This window comes from Oncorhynchus masou, chromosome 29 (genome assembly GCF_036934945.1).
Source record: "Oncorhynchus masou masou isolate Uvic2021 chromosome 29, UVic_Omas_1.1, whole genome shotgun sequence".
NCBI lineage: Eukaryota > Metazoa > Chordata > Actinopteri > Salmoniformes > Salmonidae > Oncorhynchus > Oncorhynchus masou.
The window spans coordinates 98,845,105-98,861,523 of NC_088240.1; the positions used below are offsets into that span (position 1 = coordinate 98,845,105).

Genomic DNA, 16,419 nt, shown 5'->3' on the forward strand with positions numbered 1-16,419 from the left:
GTGGGCTAACTGTTCAGGGGCAGAACAACAGATTTGTACCTTGTCAGCTCGATTTTTCAACCTTTCGGTTATTAGTCCAACGCTCTAACCACTAGGCTACCTGCCACTCTAACCACTAGGCTACCTGCCACTCTAACCACTAGGCTACCTGCCACTCTAACCACTAGGCTACCTGCCACTCTAACCACTAGGCTACCTGCCACTCTAACCACTAGGCTACCTGCCACTCTAACCACTAGGCTACCTGCCACTCTAACCACTAGGCTACCTGCCACTCTAACCACTAGGCTACCTGCCACTCTAACCACTAGGCTACCTGCCACTCTAACCACTAGGCTACCTGCCACTCTAACCACTAGGCTACCTGCCTCCCCTCATTCATTAGAAATGTTTCACAGTGTCTAAAGTAAACAATGTAATCATTCCAGATGTTTCAGATGATCCAGCAATATGTAAACATTTCATCTGGAATGTGGGTTTGGACAAATAGTTGACACGTTGTAAATCTCATGGAGGAGTATGACGTTCCTCTCTTTCATGTGGAGCGTTTTCAGTCTTTCTTAGTTAGCGCAGCTGCAAAAACTCCAACCCAAACCACTGTAGCCTACACAAAAATGTCTACTTTCAGACCTTGAATTATAATTTTATAATAATAATCTTTATCTTGTCTATTTCTGGCTAGCGGATGTTTTCACATCCGTCTCTCGGCAACAAATGGCATGATATTCCCTACTTAGTGTGCTTACCCGGGCTTGTGCAGTGAACTCTTTGCATGATTGGCCCCCAGCCTGGACAAGACTGTCTCTGTTATCACTCCAGGCTCCAGCCAAGTACTGTATTGTAGTATTATAATTAGTATTGTAGTATTATAATTAGTATTGTAGTATTGTAATTAGTATTGTAGTATTATAATTAGTATTGTAGTATTATTATAATTAGTATTGTAGTAGTATTATAATTAGTATTGTAGTAGTATTATAATTAGTATTGTAGTAGTATTATAATTAGTATTGTAGTAGTATTATAATTAGTATTGTAGTATTATTGGAATTAGTATTGTAGTAGTATTATAATTAGTAGTGTAGTAATATTATAATTAGCATTGCAGTAGTATTATAATTAGTATTGTAGTAGTATTATAACTTGTATTGCTGTAGTATTATAATTAGTATTGTAGTATTATTATAATTAGTATTGTAGTAGTATTATAATTGGTATTGTAGTAGTATTATAATTGGTATTGTAGTAGTATTATAATTGGTATTGTAGTAGTATTATAATTAGTATTGTAGTAGTATTATAATTAGTATCGTAGTAGTATTATAATTGGTATCGTAGTAGTATTATAATTAGTATTGTAGTATTATTATAATTAGTATTATAGTATTATTATCATTGGTATTGTAGTATTATTATAATTGGTATTGTAGTATTATAATTGGTATTGTAGTATTATAATTGGTATTGTAGTATTATTATAATTAGTATTACAGAGTACTGTCATGTATTTTACTCTATTTTAGACAGAGTGAAGTGAGAAGAGGTGTGATATCTTCCACAGGTTCCCTAAAGTATTCCAGACGTTCAGCAGCTTCAGACAGATGTTCCCAGAGGTGTCCAGTTACTGTTTCTGTGCTGACAGCAGAGGCAGGGAGCTCCCCAGCACAGGTGAGATAGATGCTACATCAACAGGTGACACACACACACACACACACACAGGAACCATGATTTACATTAACTCTGAACTGGATTTTCATCAAGAATCAGAAATAGATCTTTTTAAATAACTGTATTATTTGGTATTTTACTAGGATCCCCATCAGCTGTTGAGAAAGCAGCAGCAACTCTTCCTGGGGTCCAACACAGAACATGAAACATGACAGAATATAGAACATTAATAGACAAGGACAGAACTACAGACATTTAAAATGTCACGTATCAGTAGACACAAACACAACATCTGGGTCAACTAGAGGAGAGGTGTTGTGACGTGTTGCTTTATCTGTTTTTGAAACCAGGTTTGCTGTTTATTTGAGCAATAAGAGATGGAAGGGATGCAATCATGGCTCTGTATTATACTGTACAGCTTTCTTGAACTGGTTCTGGATTTGGGGACTTTGAAAAGACCCCTGGTGGCGTGTCTGGTGGGGAAAGTGTTAGTGTCAGAGCTGTGTCTACGTTGACTATGCAAACAATTTGGGATTTTCAACACATTGTTTCTTATAAAAATATTGTTGTTTTTTAAGTGATGCAGTCAGTATCTCCTCAACTCTTAGCCAAGAGAGACTGGCAGCATAGTATTTATATCAGCCCTCTGATTACAATGAAGAGCAAGACGTGTCGCTATTCAACAGTGTGTGTTAGTAACATCCTTGTTTCCCTGTGTTCAGGTGTGGAGCTGCTGCTAGATGAGGTGTACGACACCGCCTTCTCAGGTCTGGACTCAGGCCGCTCCTTCTCGCAGACCAACATGTACCGCATCCTACAGAGGAGGTTCCTGGCCATCCAGCTGGCGATGAGTGGCAGGTTCAGATGTACGTTAGTTTCATCAATCTGGCATCGTTTCTATCAGTGGTGGCTGGTGGCACATTCATTTGTAGGACGGGCTCATAGCGAATAACTAGACTGGAATCAAACACATTAAACACGTGCTTTCCATGTGTTTGATACCATTCCCTTTATTCCTGCTATCATTAGAAGCTGTCCTCCCGTAACCAGCCTCCTCTGGTTCCCATTATATTTCCGGTATTTAATCTATCTGTCCTGTAGGCCCCAGCCCTTGTGAGAGCGAGCGGTCCGCTGGTGCCCAAGCTGGCAATGTGTTTGTGGCGTCCTGTGCTTCCGACGGGGGTTACGTGCCAACCCAGTGCCAGGCGGGTGGGCAGTGCTGGTGTGTCGACCCCAAAGGGAAGGAGATCTTTGGGACACGACAACATGGAGGACACCCTGACTGTGGTAACTAAGTAACAGTGTTGTTGGTTTCAAATAATGCTTTGACAGTTTAGGTGTTCCAAACCAACAGTACAATACCATTGACTGTGCGGACAGAGAGCACACCTCAATAATCGCTTACTGAATAAAAGCTTATCTGCGTTGTTTTGTATTTTCATTTCAGTTAACTTTCTTATCCCACAGGGGGATATTCATTTATCATGCTGTACATAGAAGCCATTAAAAAAACAACAGTCAATATTTTAGGCCTCTATAGAAAATTAATAGAAATATGCCATTTTCCCTCTACTGAACCCAGGGGCTGGAGTGAAGGACTGTACCTCTGAGCGTCGCCAGGCCCTCTCCAGGCTCCTCTCCAGCCCCTCAGGTCAGGTGCCATCAGCCAAGAACTCACAGACACAACCAGTCCCAAGCCCCCTGTCTCCATGCAGCCCCCAACTCCAACAGCTCCTGCTGGGGACTCTTGGAGAGTCCCTTTCCGAGCGATCCGATTTAGGAGACATCCTGGCTGAGACGATTCAGGGGATGTTCCCTAGCGGGGCCATGGCCCTCAAGGCCCTGTCTCTAGCCTCCAACCCCAAGAGACTCCAGGAGAACCTGTTCGGAGGGAAGTTCTTAGGAAACGCTGGGATGTTTAACTTCACTGGGGCCGTCGGTGTCAGCGGCACGTTGACTTTCAGTCAAGCCAGTCTGACAAACAACCAAGATCTGGTTCAACTCATCAGCGCCACCCTGGAAAACGAAGACTTCCTCTCCACCTTACGCCAAACCATCCTCTTATCCAAAGCCGAGGACAGCACCCAGCTAGGTTCGTTTTGTAACTTCGTCTTGACTTTTAAAAAATCATTACAAGCTATTTGTTTCTACCATCGAGGAGCTCTTTGGAAACAAGTGTTTAGATAAATGTGCTTTCCACTGGGGATCCAATGTACATCTTACCGTATTAGTTGCTTTTTTTACCCAAATCAATTAAAATCATTTGACTTCAAAAGGTGAGCTGTTCAGGGTCTTGTTTGAGGGCGCCCAGTCCGGGGGTGCTGGTTGTGAGAGGGAGCCCTCTGCCCTGTACGTGCCCAGCTGTGATGACAGCGGCCAGTATCAGGAGATCCAGTGCCAAGGCTCGGAGTGTTGGTGTGCTGACCCCCAGGGTCAGGAGGTCACGGGGTCACGCTTCAATGGTCAAAGGCCAAGGTGTCCGTCACGATGCGAGAGGGAGCGAGCGGCTGCTCAGAAGGTAATTACTTTGACACTCCCCCAGCACAACTGTAAATAGCTACCGTACTGACTCTTCTCTACCGGCATCCTGTCTGTAAATAACTACAGTACTGACCCTTCCCTACCTGCATCCTGTCTGTAAATAACTACAGTACTGACCCTTCCCTACCTGCATCCTGTCTGTAAATAACTACAGTACTGACCCTTCCCTACCTGCATCCTGTCTGTAAATAACTACAGTACTGACCCTTCCCTACCTGCATCCTGTCTGTAAATAACTACAGTACTGACCCTTCCCTACCTGCATCCTGTCTGTAAATAACTACCATACTGACTCTTCTATACCTGCATCCTGTCTGTAAATAACTACAGTACTGACCCTTCCCTACCTGCATCCTGTCTGTAAATAACTACAGTACTGACCCTTCCCTACCTGCATCCTGTCTGTAAATAACTACAGTACTGACTCTTCCCTACCTGCATCCTGTCTGTAAATAACTACAGTACTGACCCTTCCCTACCTGCATCCTGTCTGTAAATTACTACAGTACTGACCCTTCCCTACCTGCATCCTGTCTGTAAATAACTACAGTACTGACCCTTCCCTTCCCTACCTGCATCCTGTCTGTAAATAACTACAGTACTGACTCTTCCCTACCTGCATCCTGTCTGTAAATAACTACAGTACTGACCCTTCCCTACCTGCATCCTGTCTGTAAATAACTACAGTACTGACCCTTCCCTACCTGCATCCTGTCTGTAAATAGCTACCGTACTGACTCTTCTCTACCTGCATCCTGTCTGTAAATAACTACAGTACTGACTCTTCCCTACCTGCATCCTGTCTGTAAATAACTACAGTACTGACCCTTCCCTACCTGCATCCTGTCTGTAAATAACTACAGTACTGACTCTTCTCTACCTGCATCCTGTCTGTAAATAACTACAGTACTGACTCTTCCCTACCTGCATCCTGTCTGTAAATAACTACAGTACTGACCCTTCTCTACCGGCATCCTGTCTGTAAATAACTACAGTACTGACTCTTCCCTACCTGCATCCTGTCTGTAAATAACTACAGTACTGACTCTTCCCTACCTGCATCCTGTCTGTAAATAACTACAGTACTGACCCTTCCCTACCTGCATCCTGTCTGTAAATAACTACAGTACTGACTCTTCCCTACCTGCATCCTGTCTGTAAATAACTACAGTACTGACTCTTCTCTACCTGTATCCTGTCTGTAAATAACTACAGTACTCACTCTTCTCTACCTACATCCTGTCTGTAAATAACTACAGTACTGACTCTTCTCTACCTGTATCCTGTCTGTAAATAACTACAGTACTGACTCTTCTCTACATACATCCTGTCTGTAAATAACTACAGTACTGACTCTTCTCTACCTACATCCTGTCTGTAAATAACTACAGTACTGACTCTTCTCTACCTGCATCCTGTCTGTAAATAACTACAGTACTGACTCTTCTCTACCTGCATCCTGTCTGTAAATAACTACAGTACTGACTCTTCTCTACCTGCATCCTGTCTGTAAATAACTACCATACTGACTCTTCTCTACCTGCATCCTGTCTGTAAATAACTACAGTACTGACTCTTCCCTACCTGCATCCTGTCTGTAAATAACTACAGTACTGACTCTTCCCTACCTGCATCCTGTCTGTAAATAACTACAGTACTGACCCTTCTTTCTGTGCTGTATTTGATCTCACTTTGTATTTTTTTATTGTATCTTTGTTGAATACTTTACATGTTGGTTACGCTGATTGTGCAGAGAGTAAAGCTTCATTGTACTGTACTGTGTAAACCTACGATGTGCATATGCAAATAAACTTTGATACAATTTAAAGGTGAAGTCAGGCCAGGCTGCTGGGGTAGAGGTGTTCATGCCGAAGTGTGCGGAGGACGGGAGCTACGTGGCGTTGCAGTGTCTGGGAAAGAGTTGCTTCTGTCTGGACCTCCTGGGTGAGAGACACGCCACTGTCCCTGTAGGACAGACTGTTCAGTGTGAGTAGGCAGATCCACCACTCGTCAGACACAGATTAAACCTAGTCCTGGACTGAAAAGCATGTCCCATGGAGATTGAAATTGCTTCTTAGTCCAAGACCAGGTTTAATCTGTGTCCGGTAAACTGGCCCATAGTGTGCAGTCCATCTAGCTGTATTACCTTCCCCTGGTCCAAACTACTACATTATTAAGGGGTTAGGGTGCCCTGGTCCAAACCACTACATTATTAAGGGGGTAGGGTGCCCTGGTCCAAACCACTACATTATTAAGGGGGTAGGGTGCCCTGGTCCAAACCACTACATTATTAAGGGAGTAGGGTGCCCTGGTCCAAACCACTACATTATTAAGGGGTAGGGTGCCCTGGTCCAAACCACTACATTATTAAGGGGTAGGGTGCCCTGGTCCAAACCACTACATTATTAAGGGATTAGGGTGCCCTGGTCCAAACCACTACATTATTAAGGGGGGTAGGATGTCTTGGTCCAAACTACTACATTATTAAGGGAGTAGGGTGCCCTGGTCCAAACTACTACATTATTAAGGGGTAGGGTGTTCTGGTCCAAACTACTACATTATTTAGGGTGTAGGGTGCCCTGGTCCAAACCACTACATTATTAAGGGGGTAGGGTGCCCTGGTCCAAACCACTACATTATTAAGGGGGGTAGGATGTCTTGGTCCAAACTACTACATTATTAAGGGAGTAGGGTGCCCTGGTCCAAACTACTACATTATTAAGGGGGTAGGGTGCTCTGGTCCAAACCACTACATTATTAAGGGGGTAGGGTACCCTGGTCCAAACTACTACATTATTAAGGGGGTAGGGTGCCCTGGTCCAAACTACTACATTATTAAGTGGGTAGGGTACCCTGGTCCAAACTACTACATTATTAAGGGAGTAGCGTGCCCTGGTCCAAACTACTACATTATTAAGGGGGGTAGGGTGCTCTGGTCCAAACCACTACATTATTAAGGGGGTAGGGTGCCCTGGTCCAAACTACTACATTATTAAGGGGGGTAGGGTGCCCTGGTCCAAACCACTACATTATTAAGGGGGGTAGGATGTCTTGGTCCAAACTACTACATTATTAAGGGAGTAGGGTGCCCTGGTCCAAACTACTACATTATTAAGGGGTAGGGTGCTCTGGTCCAAACCACTACATTATTAAGGGGTAGGGTACCCTGGTCCAAACTACTACATTATTAAGGGGGTAGGGTGCCCTGGTCCAAACTACTACATTATTAAGTGGGTAGGGTACCCTGGTCCAAACTACTACATTATTAAGGGAGTAGCGTGCCCTGGTCCAAACTACTACATTATTAAGGGGGGTAGGGTGCTCTGGTCCAAACCACTACATTATTAAGGGGGTAGGGTGCCCTGGTCCAAACTACTACATTATTAAGGGGGGTAGGGTGCCCTGGTCCAAACTACTACATTATTAAGGGGGGTAGGATGTCTTGGTCCAAACTACTACATTATTAAGGGAGTAGGGTGCCCTGGTCCAAACTACTACATTATTAAGGGGGTAGGGTGCTCTGGTCCAAACCACTACATTATTAAGGGGGGTAGGGTGCCCTGGTCCAAACCACTACATTATTAAGGGGGGTAGGGTGCCCTGGTCCAAACTACTACATTATTAAGGGGGGTAGGATGTCTTGGACCAAACTACTACATTATTAAGGGAGTAGGGTGCCCTGGTCCAAACTACTACATTATTAAGGGGGTAAGGTGCTCTGGTCCAAACCACTACATTATTAAGGGGGTAGGGTGCTCTGGTCCAAACCACTACATTATTAAGGGGGTAGGGTACCCTGGTCCAAACCACTACATTATTAAGGGGGGTAGGGTGCTCTGGTCCAAACCACTACATTATTAAGGGGGTAGGGTGCCCTGGTCCAAACCACTACATTATTAAGGGGGGTAGGGTGCCCTGGTCCAAACTACTACATTATTAAGGGGGGTAGGATGTCTTGGTCCAAACTACTACATTATTAAGGGAGTAGGGTGCCCTGGTCCAAACTACTACATTATTAAGGGGGTAGGCTGCCCTGGTCCAAACCACTACATTATTAACGGGGGTAGGGTGCCCTGGTCCAAACCACTACATTATTAAGGGGGGTAGGATGCCTTGGTCCAAACTACTACATTATTAAGGGAGTAGGGTGCCCTGGTCCAAACTACTACATTATTAAGGGGTAGGGTGCTCTGGTCCAAACCACTACATTATTAAGGGGGTAGGGTACCCTGGTCCAAACTACTACATTATTAAGTGGGTAGGGTGCCCTGGTCCAAACTACTACATTATTAAGGGAGTAGGGTGCCCTGGTCCAAACTACTACATTATTAAGGGGGTAGGGTGCTCTGGTCCAAACCACTACATTATTAAGGGGGTAGGGTACCCTGGTCCAAACTACTACATTATTAAGGGGGTAGGGTGCCCTGGTCCAAACTACTACATTATTAAGGGGGTAGGGTACCCTGGTCCAAACCACTACATTATTAAGGGGGTAGGGTGCTCTGGTCCAAACTACTACATTATTAAGGGGGTAGGGTGCCCTGGTCCAAACCACTACATTATTAAGGGGGGTAGGGTGCCCTGGTCCAAACAACTACATTATTAAGGGGGGTAGGATGTCTTGGTCCAAACTACTACATTATTAAGGGAGTAGGGTGCCCTGGTCCAAACTACTACATTATTAAGGGGGTAGGCTGCCCTGGTCCAAACCACTACATTATTAAGGGGGGTAGGGTGCCCTGGTCCAAACCACTACATTATTAAGGGGGGTAGGATGCCTTGGTCCAAACTACTACATTATTAAGGGGGGTAGGATGTCTTGGTCCAAACTACTACATTATTAAGGGAGTAGGGTGCCCTGGTCCAAACTACTACATTATTAAGGGGGTAGGGTGCCCTGGTCCAAACCACTACATTATTAAGGGGGTAGGGTGCCCTGGTCCAAACCACTACATTATTAAGGGGGGTAGGATGCCTTGGTCCAAACTACTACATTATTAAGGGAGTAGGGTGCCCTGGTCCAAACTACTACATTATTAAGGGGGTAGGGTGCTCTGGTCCAAACCACTACATTATTAAGGGGGTAGGGTACCCTGGTCCAAACTACTACATTATTAAGTGGGTAGGGTGCCCTGGTCCAAACTACTACATTATTAAGGGAGTAGGGTGCCCTGGTCCAAACTACTACATTATTAAGGGGGTAGGGTGCCCTGGTCCAAACCACTACATTATTAAGGGGTAGGGTACCCTGGTCCAAACTACTACATTATTAAGGGGGTAGGGTGCCCTGGTCCAAACTACTACATTATTAAGTGGGTAGGGTACCCTGGTCCAAACCACTACATTATTAAGTGGGTAGGGTACCCTGGTCCAAACCACTACATTATTAAGTGGGTAGGGTGCTCTGGTCCAAACCACTACATTATTAAGGGGGGTAGGATGTCTTGGTCCAAACTACTACATTATTAAGGGAGTAGGGTGCCCTGGTCCAAACTACTACATTATTAAGGGGGTAGGGTGTTCTGGTCCAAACTACTACATTATTAAGGGGGTAGGGTGCCCTGGTCCAAACCACTACATTATTAAGGGGGGTAGGGTGCCCTGGTCCAAACCACTACATTATTAAGGGGGGTAGGATGTCTTGGTCCAAACTACTACATTATTAAGGGAGTAGGGTGCCCTGGTCCAAACTACTACATTATTAAGGGGGTAGGGTGCTCTGGTCCAAACCACTACATTATTAAGGGGGTAGGGTACCCTGGTCCAAACTACTACATTATTAAGGGGGTAGGGTGCCCTGGTCCAAACTACTACATTATTAAGTGGGTAGGGTACCCTGGTCCAAACTACTACATTATTAAGGGAGTAGCGTGCCCTGGTCCAAACTACTACATTATTAAGGGGGGTAGGGTGCTCTGGTCCAAACCACTACATTATTAAGGGGGTAGGGTGCCCTGGTCCAAACTACTACATTATTAAGGGGGTAGGGTGCCCTGGTCCAAACCACTACAATTATAATGGGGGTAGGATGTCTTGGTCCAAACTACTACATTATTAAGGGAGTAGGGTGCCCTGGTCCAAACTACTACATTATTAAGGGGGTAGGGTGCTCTGGTCCAAACCACTACATTATTAAGGGGGTAGGGTACCCTGGTCCAAACTACTACATTATTAAGGGGGTAGGGTGCCCTGGTCCAAACTACTACATTATTAAGTGGGTAGGGTACCCTGGTCCAAACTACAACAATATTAAGGGAGTAGCGTGCCCTGGTCCAAACTACTACATTATTAAGGGGGTAGGGTGCTCTGGTCCAAACCACTACATTATTAAGGGGGTAGGGTGCCCTGGTCCAAACTACTACATTATTAAGGGGGGTAGGGTGCCCTGGTCCAAACTACTACATTATTAAGGGGGGTAGGATGTCTTGGTCCAAACTACTACATTATTAAGGGAGTAGGGTGCCCTGGTCCAAACTACTACATTATTAAGGGGGTAGGGTGCTCTGGTCCAAACCACTACATTATTAAGGGGGGTAGGGTGCCCTGGTCCAAACCACTACATTATTAAGGGGGGTAGGGTGCCCTGGTCCAAACTACTACATTATTAAGGGGGGTAGGATGTCTTGGTCCAAACTACTACATTATTAAGGGAGTAGGGTGCCCTGGTCCAAACTACTACATTATTAAGGGGGTAAGGTGCTCTGGTCCAAACCACTACATTATTAAGGGGGTAGGGTGCTCTGGTCCAAACCACTACATTATTAAGGGGGTAGGGTACCCTGGTCCAAACCACTACATTATTAAGGGGGTAGGGTGCTCTGGTCCAAACCACTACATTATTAAGGGGGTAGGGTGCCCTGGTCCAAACCACTACATTATTAAGGGGGGTAGGGTGCCCTGGTCCAAACTACTACATTATTAAGGGGGTAGGATGTCTTGGTCCAAACTACTACATTATTAAGGGAGTAGGGTGCCCTGGTCCAAACTACTACATTATTAAGGGGGTAGGCTGCCCTGGTCCAAACCACTACATTATTAAGGGGGTAGGGTGCCCTGGTCCAAACCACTACATTATTAAGGGGGTAGGATGCCTTGGTCCAAACTACTACATTATTAAGGGGGGTAGGATGTCTTGGTCCAAACTACTACATTATTAAGGGAGTAGGGTGCCCTGGTCCAAACTACTACATTATTAAGGGGGTAGGGTGCCCTGGTCCAAACCACTACATTATTAAGGGGGGTAGGGTGCCCTGGTCCAAACCACTACATTATTAAGGGGGGTAGGATGCCTTGGTCCAAACTACTACATTATTAAGGGAGTAGGGTGCCCTGGTCCAAACTACTACATTATTAAGGGGGTAGGGTGCTCTGGTCCAAACCACTACATTATTAAGGGGGTAGGGTACCCTGGTCCAAACTACTACATTATTAAGTGGGTAGGGTGCCCTGGTCCAAACTACTACATTATTAAGGGAGTAGGGTGCCCTGGTCCAAACTACTACATTATTAAGGGGGTAGGGTGCTCTGGTCCAAACCACTACATTATTAAGGGGGTAGGGTACCCTGGTCCAAACTACTACATTATTAAGGGGGTAGGGTGCCCTGGTCCAAACTACTACATTATTAAGGGGGTAGGGTACCCTGGTCCAAACCACTACATTATTAAGGGGGGTAGGGTGCTCTGGTCCAAACTACTACATTATTAAGGGGGTAGGGTGCCCTGGTCCAAACCACTACATTATTAAGGGGGTAGGGTGCCCTGGTCCAAACTACTACATTATTAAGGGGGGTAGGATGTCTTGGTCCAAACTACTACATTATTAAGGGAGTAGGGTGCCCTGGTCCAAACTACTACATTATTAAGGGGGTAGGCTGCCCTGGTCCAAACCACTACATTATTAAGGGGGTAGGGTGCCCTGGTCCAAACCACTACATTATTAAGGGGGGTAGGATGCCTTGGTCCAAACTACTACATTATTAAGGGGGGTAGGATGTCTTGGTCCAAACTACTACATTATTAAGGGAGTAGGGTGCCCTGGTCCAAACTACTACATTATTAAGGGGGTAGGGTGCCCTGGTCCAAACCACTACATTATTAAGGGGGTAGGGTGCCCTGGTCCAAACCACTACATTATTAAGGGGGTAGGATGCCTTGGTCCAAACTACTACATTATTAAGGGAGTAGGGTGCCCTGGTCCAAACTACTACATTATTAAGGGGGTAGGGTGCTCTGGTCCAAACCACTACATTATTAAGGGGGTAGGGTACCCTGGTCCAAACTACTACATTATTAAGTGGGTAGGGTGCCCTGGTCCAAACTACTACATTATTAAGGGAGTAGGGTGCCCTGGTCCAAACTACTACATTATTAAGGGGGTAGGGTGCCCTGGTCCAAACCACTACATTATTAAGGGGGTAGGGTACCCTGGTCCAAACTACTACATTATTAAGGGGGTAGGGTGCCCTGGTCCAAACTACTACATTATTAAGTGGGTAGGGTACCCTGGTCCAAACCACTACATTATTAAGTGGGTAGGGTACCCTGGTCCAAACCACTACATTATTAAGTGGGTAGGGTGCTCTGGTCCAAACCACTACATTATTAAGGGGGTTAGGATGTCATTTTGGACATAACACTTGTTTGAGCCATTCCTCTGTCTCCAGGTCCTCCCCCCCTGTCTCCCCTTCCCTCCCCAGGGTCAGCTCCAGGCTCCTGTTCCCTGGCGGTGGCTGAGGTGGACCAATTCCAGGAGGAGGCTGAGCGTCTGGCCCTCCTCTCCAACAGCTCCCACATCCCCCTGGGCTACAGGTAACCCTGAAGATGAGACAGTGTGCCGACGCCTGGGTGTTTTCCCATCACATTATTGGACCATGTGTAGAGTGTGACTATATTCATTTATAATATTGATAATACGTTGTATTTTAAGTAATGACACTGTACTGTTCCGTTAGTCAGAACCTCTCCAACATGTTTGTGTGTCAACTCATGCTCTTCTGCTGGATGTTCTCCTCTGGGGTACCAGCTACCTGCTGGCTGAAGGTCTCCGTCTGACCTCTGACGAGCTACTCCACGCCCTCTCCTCCGACCAGACCACGCTGCTCTCTGATAGGCTGCTGAGCCACTCACACTCTGCTCTACGACTTGCTGCCCACTCCAGTATGTGTCTGGTGTGATGTCATATCCTCTGGATATGTCGTCATATCCTTCTCTGCATGACGTGCTCCACTACTTGTTTCTTTCACTGCCAGGAGTTAACTACTAATGAGTGTTAGGTGGCTACTGTTGTAATATTTAGTGTCATCTCAATGTCATTGCTTCTCTCTCATAGTGTGTGTGTTGTTGTTGTTGTTGTTATTAACTGAAACATGTCCTTAATATTGCAGTCAAACACGCTGTGAACATACGTGTTGTATTTTCTCTCCCCAGCTCTGCGGTTCTATTGGCAGAGCCAGCAGGCAGCATCTGTGGAGGAGAGACAGTCTCTACTGCTGGGCTACCAGCCCTACAGGCCCCAGTGTGATGCCCACAGACAGTGGCTGCCCACCCAGTGCCACCCCAGCACAGGTCAGAGTCACACCTCCGACCTCTGACCTCCAACCCAACTCGACATTGTAACTGTAGTAGTGTAATACAAGCCACAGTACCGGTCATTGTACCTTCTCTAGACCCTTCTAGAAAAGCACCTCTCATAATGAGCAACGTCTCATTGTTTCATTCATAATATGTTGATTGGGAAACAGATGAGACTAATGAAGTAGCTACAGTGGTGTTATATTGACTGAGTTGTAACTGTCTCCAGGTCAGTGTTATATTGACTGAGTTGTAACTGTCTCCAGGTCAGTGTTATATTGACTGGGTTGTAACTGTCTCCAGGTCAGTGTTATATTGACTGGGTTGTAACTGTCTCCAGGTCAGTGTTATATTGACTGAGTTGTAACTGTCTCCAGGTCAGTGTTATATTGACTGAGTTGTAACTGTCTCCAGGTCAGTGTTTTATTGACTGAGTTGTAACTGTCTCCAGGTCAGTGTTATATTGACTGAGTTGTAACTGTCTCCAGGTCAGTGTTATATTGACTGAGTTGTAACTGTCTCCAGGTCAGTGTTGGTGTGTGGATGAGGAAGGAGGATACATCCCAGCTTCCCTGACCAGTCGCTCCCTCCAGAGACCACAGTGTAAGACAGGACATTATATATTTTCTCACTGACCTCCATTGTTCTGTATGTAAGGATAGCACTCCTCCGATCTGCTTTTGTCGGTGTTGAATGATTTGAGTTGTCTTCTCCTCTCTCCTCTCCTCTCGTCTTCCAGGCCAGACCCGGTGTCAGAGAGGTTATGCTCAGGCTCTGCTCTCTGATTGGACACAGTCCTCCTACGACCCAACTTGTGAAGTGGTGAATATCCTCGTCAGAATGTTGAGCATAAATATCAGGAAATTGATTCGTTTTGTTTTATTCTGCCTTAATTCTGCTCTGTCTGTCTCCTTGTTGTAACTTCTGTCTGTCTCCTTGTTGTAACTTCTGTCTGTCTCCTTGTTGTAACTTCTGTCTGTCTCCTTGTTGTAACTTCTGTCTGTCTCCTCCTTGGTGTAACTTCTGTGTCTCCTCCTTGGTGTAACTTCTGTCTGTCTCCTTGGTGTAACTTCTGTCTGTCTCCTTGGTGTAACTTCTGTCTGTCTCCTTGGTGTAACTTCTGTCTGTCTCCTTGGTGTAACTTCTGTCTGTCTCCTTGTTGTAACTTCTGTCTGTCTCCTTGGTGTAACTTCTGTCTGTCGGCCTCCTTGGTGTAACTTCTGTCTGTCGGCCTCCTTGGTGTAACTTCTGTCTGTCGTCCTCCTTGTTGTAACTTCTGTCTGTCGGTCTCCTTGTTGTAACTTCTGTCTGTCTCCCTGCTGTAACTACTGTCTGGCTCCTCCTTGCTGTAACTTCTGTCTGGCTCCTCCTTTTTGTAATGTCTGTCTCCTCCTTGTTGTAACTACTGTCTGTCTCCTTGTTGTAACTTCTGTCTGTCTGACTCCTTGTTGTAACCTCTGTCTGTCTCCTTGTTGTAACTTCTGTCGGTCTCCGTGTTGTAACGTTTGTCTGTCTCCTTGTTGTAACTACTGTCTGTCTCCTTGTTGTAACGTTTGTCTGTCTCCTTGTTGTAACGTTTGTCTGTCTCCTTTTTGTAACGTATGTCTGTCTCCTTGTTGTAACGTTTGTCTGTCTCCTTGTTGTAACTTCTGTCTGTGTCTCTCAGAGGGGTTGGTATAAAGCACGACACTAGTTTCTATTGGACAATAACGTCTTCTATTGTCCTGTATGTACAGTATGTGTCCTTGATAACAGTGGTTGTGGTGCTGTCTGTGTGTTTCCAGAGTGGCCAGTTCTCTGTGCTCCAGAAGGGGTCTTCTGGTGGAGGTGGAGCCTGGTGTGTCAGTCCTGTTTCTGGGGAAACCATCCAGCCTGCTACCCTGAGTCCCAGTGGAGACCTGACATGTACTGACATGTTTAACACACTGCACATATATATCAATCACTTATTAAAGTAATCAATCACATATAACAATCAATCACATTTAACAATCAATCACATTTAACAATCAATCTCTTATTACAATCAATCACATATAACAATCAATCACATATAACAATAAATCACTTATTACAATCAATCACATATAACAATCAATCACATATAACAATCAATCACTTTTAACAATCAATCACATATAACAATCAATCACATATAACAATCAATCACTTATTACAATCAATCACATATAACAATCAATCACATATAACAATCAATCACTTTTAACAATCAATCACATATAACAATCAATCACTTTTAACAATCAATCACATTTAACAATCAATCACATTTAACAATCAATCACTTATTACAATCAATCACATTTAACAATCAATCACTTATTACAATCAATCACTTATTACAATCAATCACTTATTACAATCAATCACTTATTACAATCAATCACATATAACAATCAATCACATTTAACAATCAATCACTTATTACAATCAATCACATATAACAATCAATCACTTATTACAATCAATCACATATAACAATCAATCACATATAACAATCAATCACTTATTACAATCAATCACTTATTACAATCAATCACTTATTACAATCAATCACTTATTACAATCAATCACTTATTACAATCAATCACATATAACAATCAATCACTTATTACAAT

The 16,419-nt window shown here is 44.6% G+C and overlaps 1 protein-coding gene across 1 annotated transcript in view; it reads left to right on the forward strand.

The window, feature by feature from the left end:
- The window catches only part of LOC135519870 (thyroglobulin-like), a 94,287-nt gene that overhangs the window by 3,745 nt on the left and 74,123 nt on the right, over positions 1 to 16,419 (forward strand). The window contains exons 6-17 of the mRNA XM_064945072.1: positions 1,562 to 1,668; positions 2,391 to 2,534; positions 2,770 to 2,955; positions 3,251 to 3,760; positions 3,945 to 4,186; positions 6,039 to 6,153; positions 12,907 to 13,018; positions 13,233 to 13,366; positions 13,637 to 13,774; positions 14,306 to 14,383; positions 14,520 to 14,602; positions 15,565 to 15,685. Coding sequence (XP_064801144.1) covers positions 1,562 to 1,668; positions 2,391 to 2,534; positions 2,770 to 2,955; positions 3,251 to 3,760; positions 3,945 to 4,186; positions 6,039 to 6,153; positions 12,907 to 13,018; positions 13,233 to 13,366; positions 13,637 to 13,774; positions 14,306 to 14,383; positions 14,520 to 14,602; positions 15,565 to 15,685 — 1,970 coding nt within the window. The remainder of the gene's footprint in view (positions 1 to 1,561; positions 1,669 to 2,390; positions 2,535 to 2,769; positions 2,956 to 3,250; positions 3,761 to 3,944; positions 4,187 to 6,038; positions 6,154 to 12,906; positions 13,019 to 13,232; positions 13,367 to 13,636; positions 13,775 to 14,305; positions 14,384 to 14,519; positions 14,603 to 15,564; positions 15,686 to 16,419) is intronic.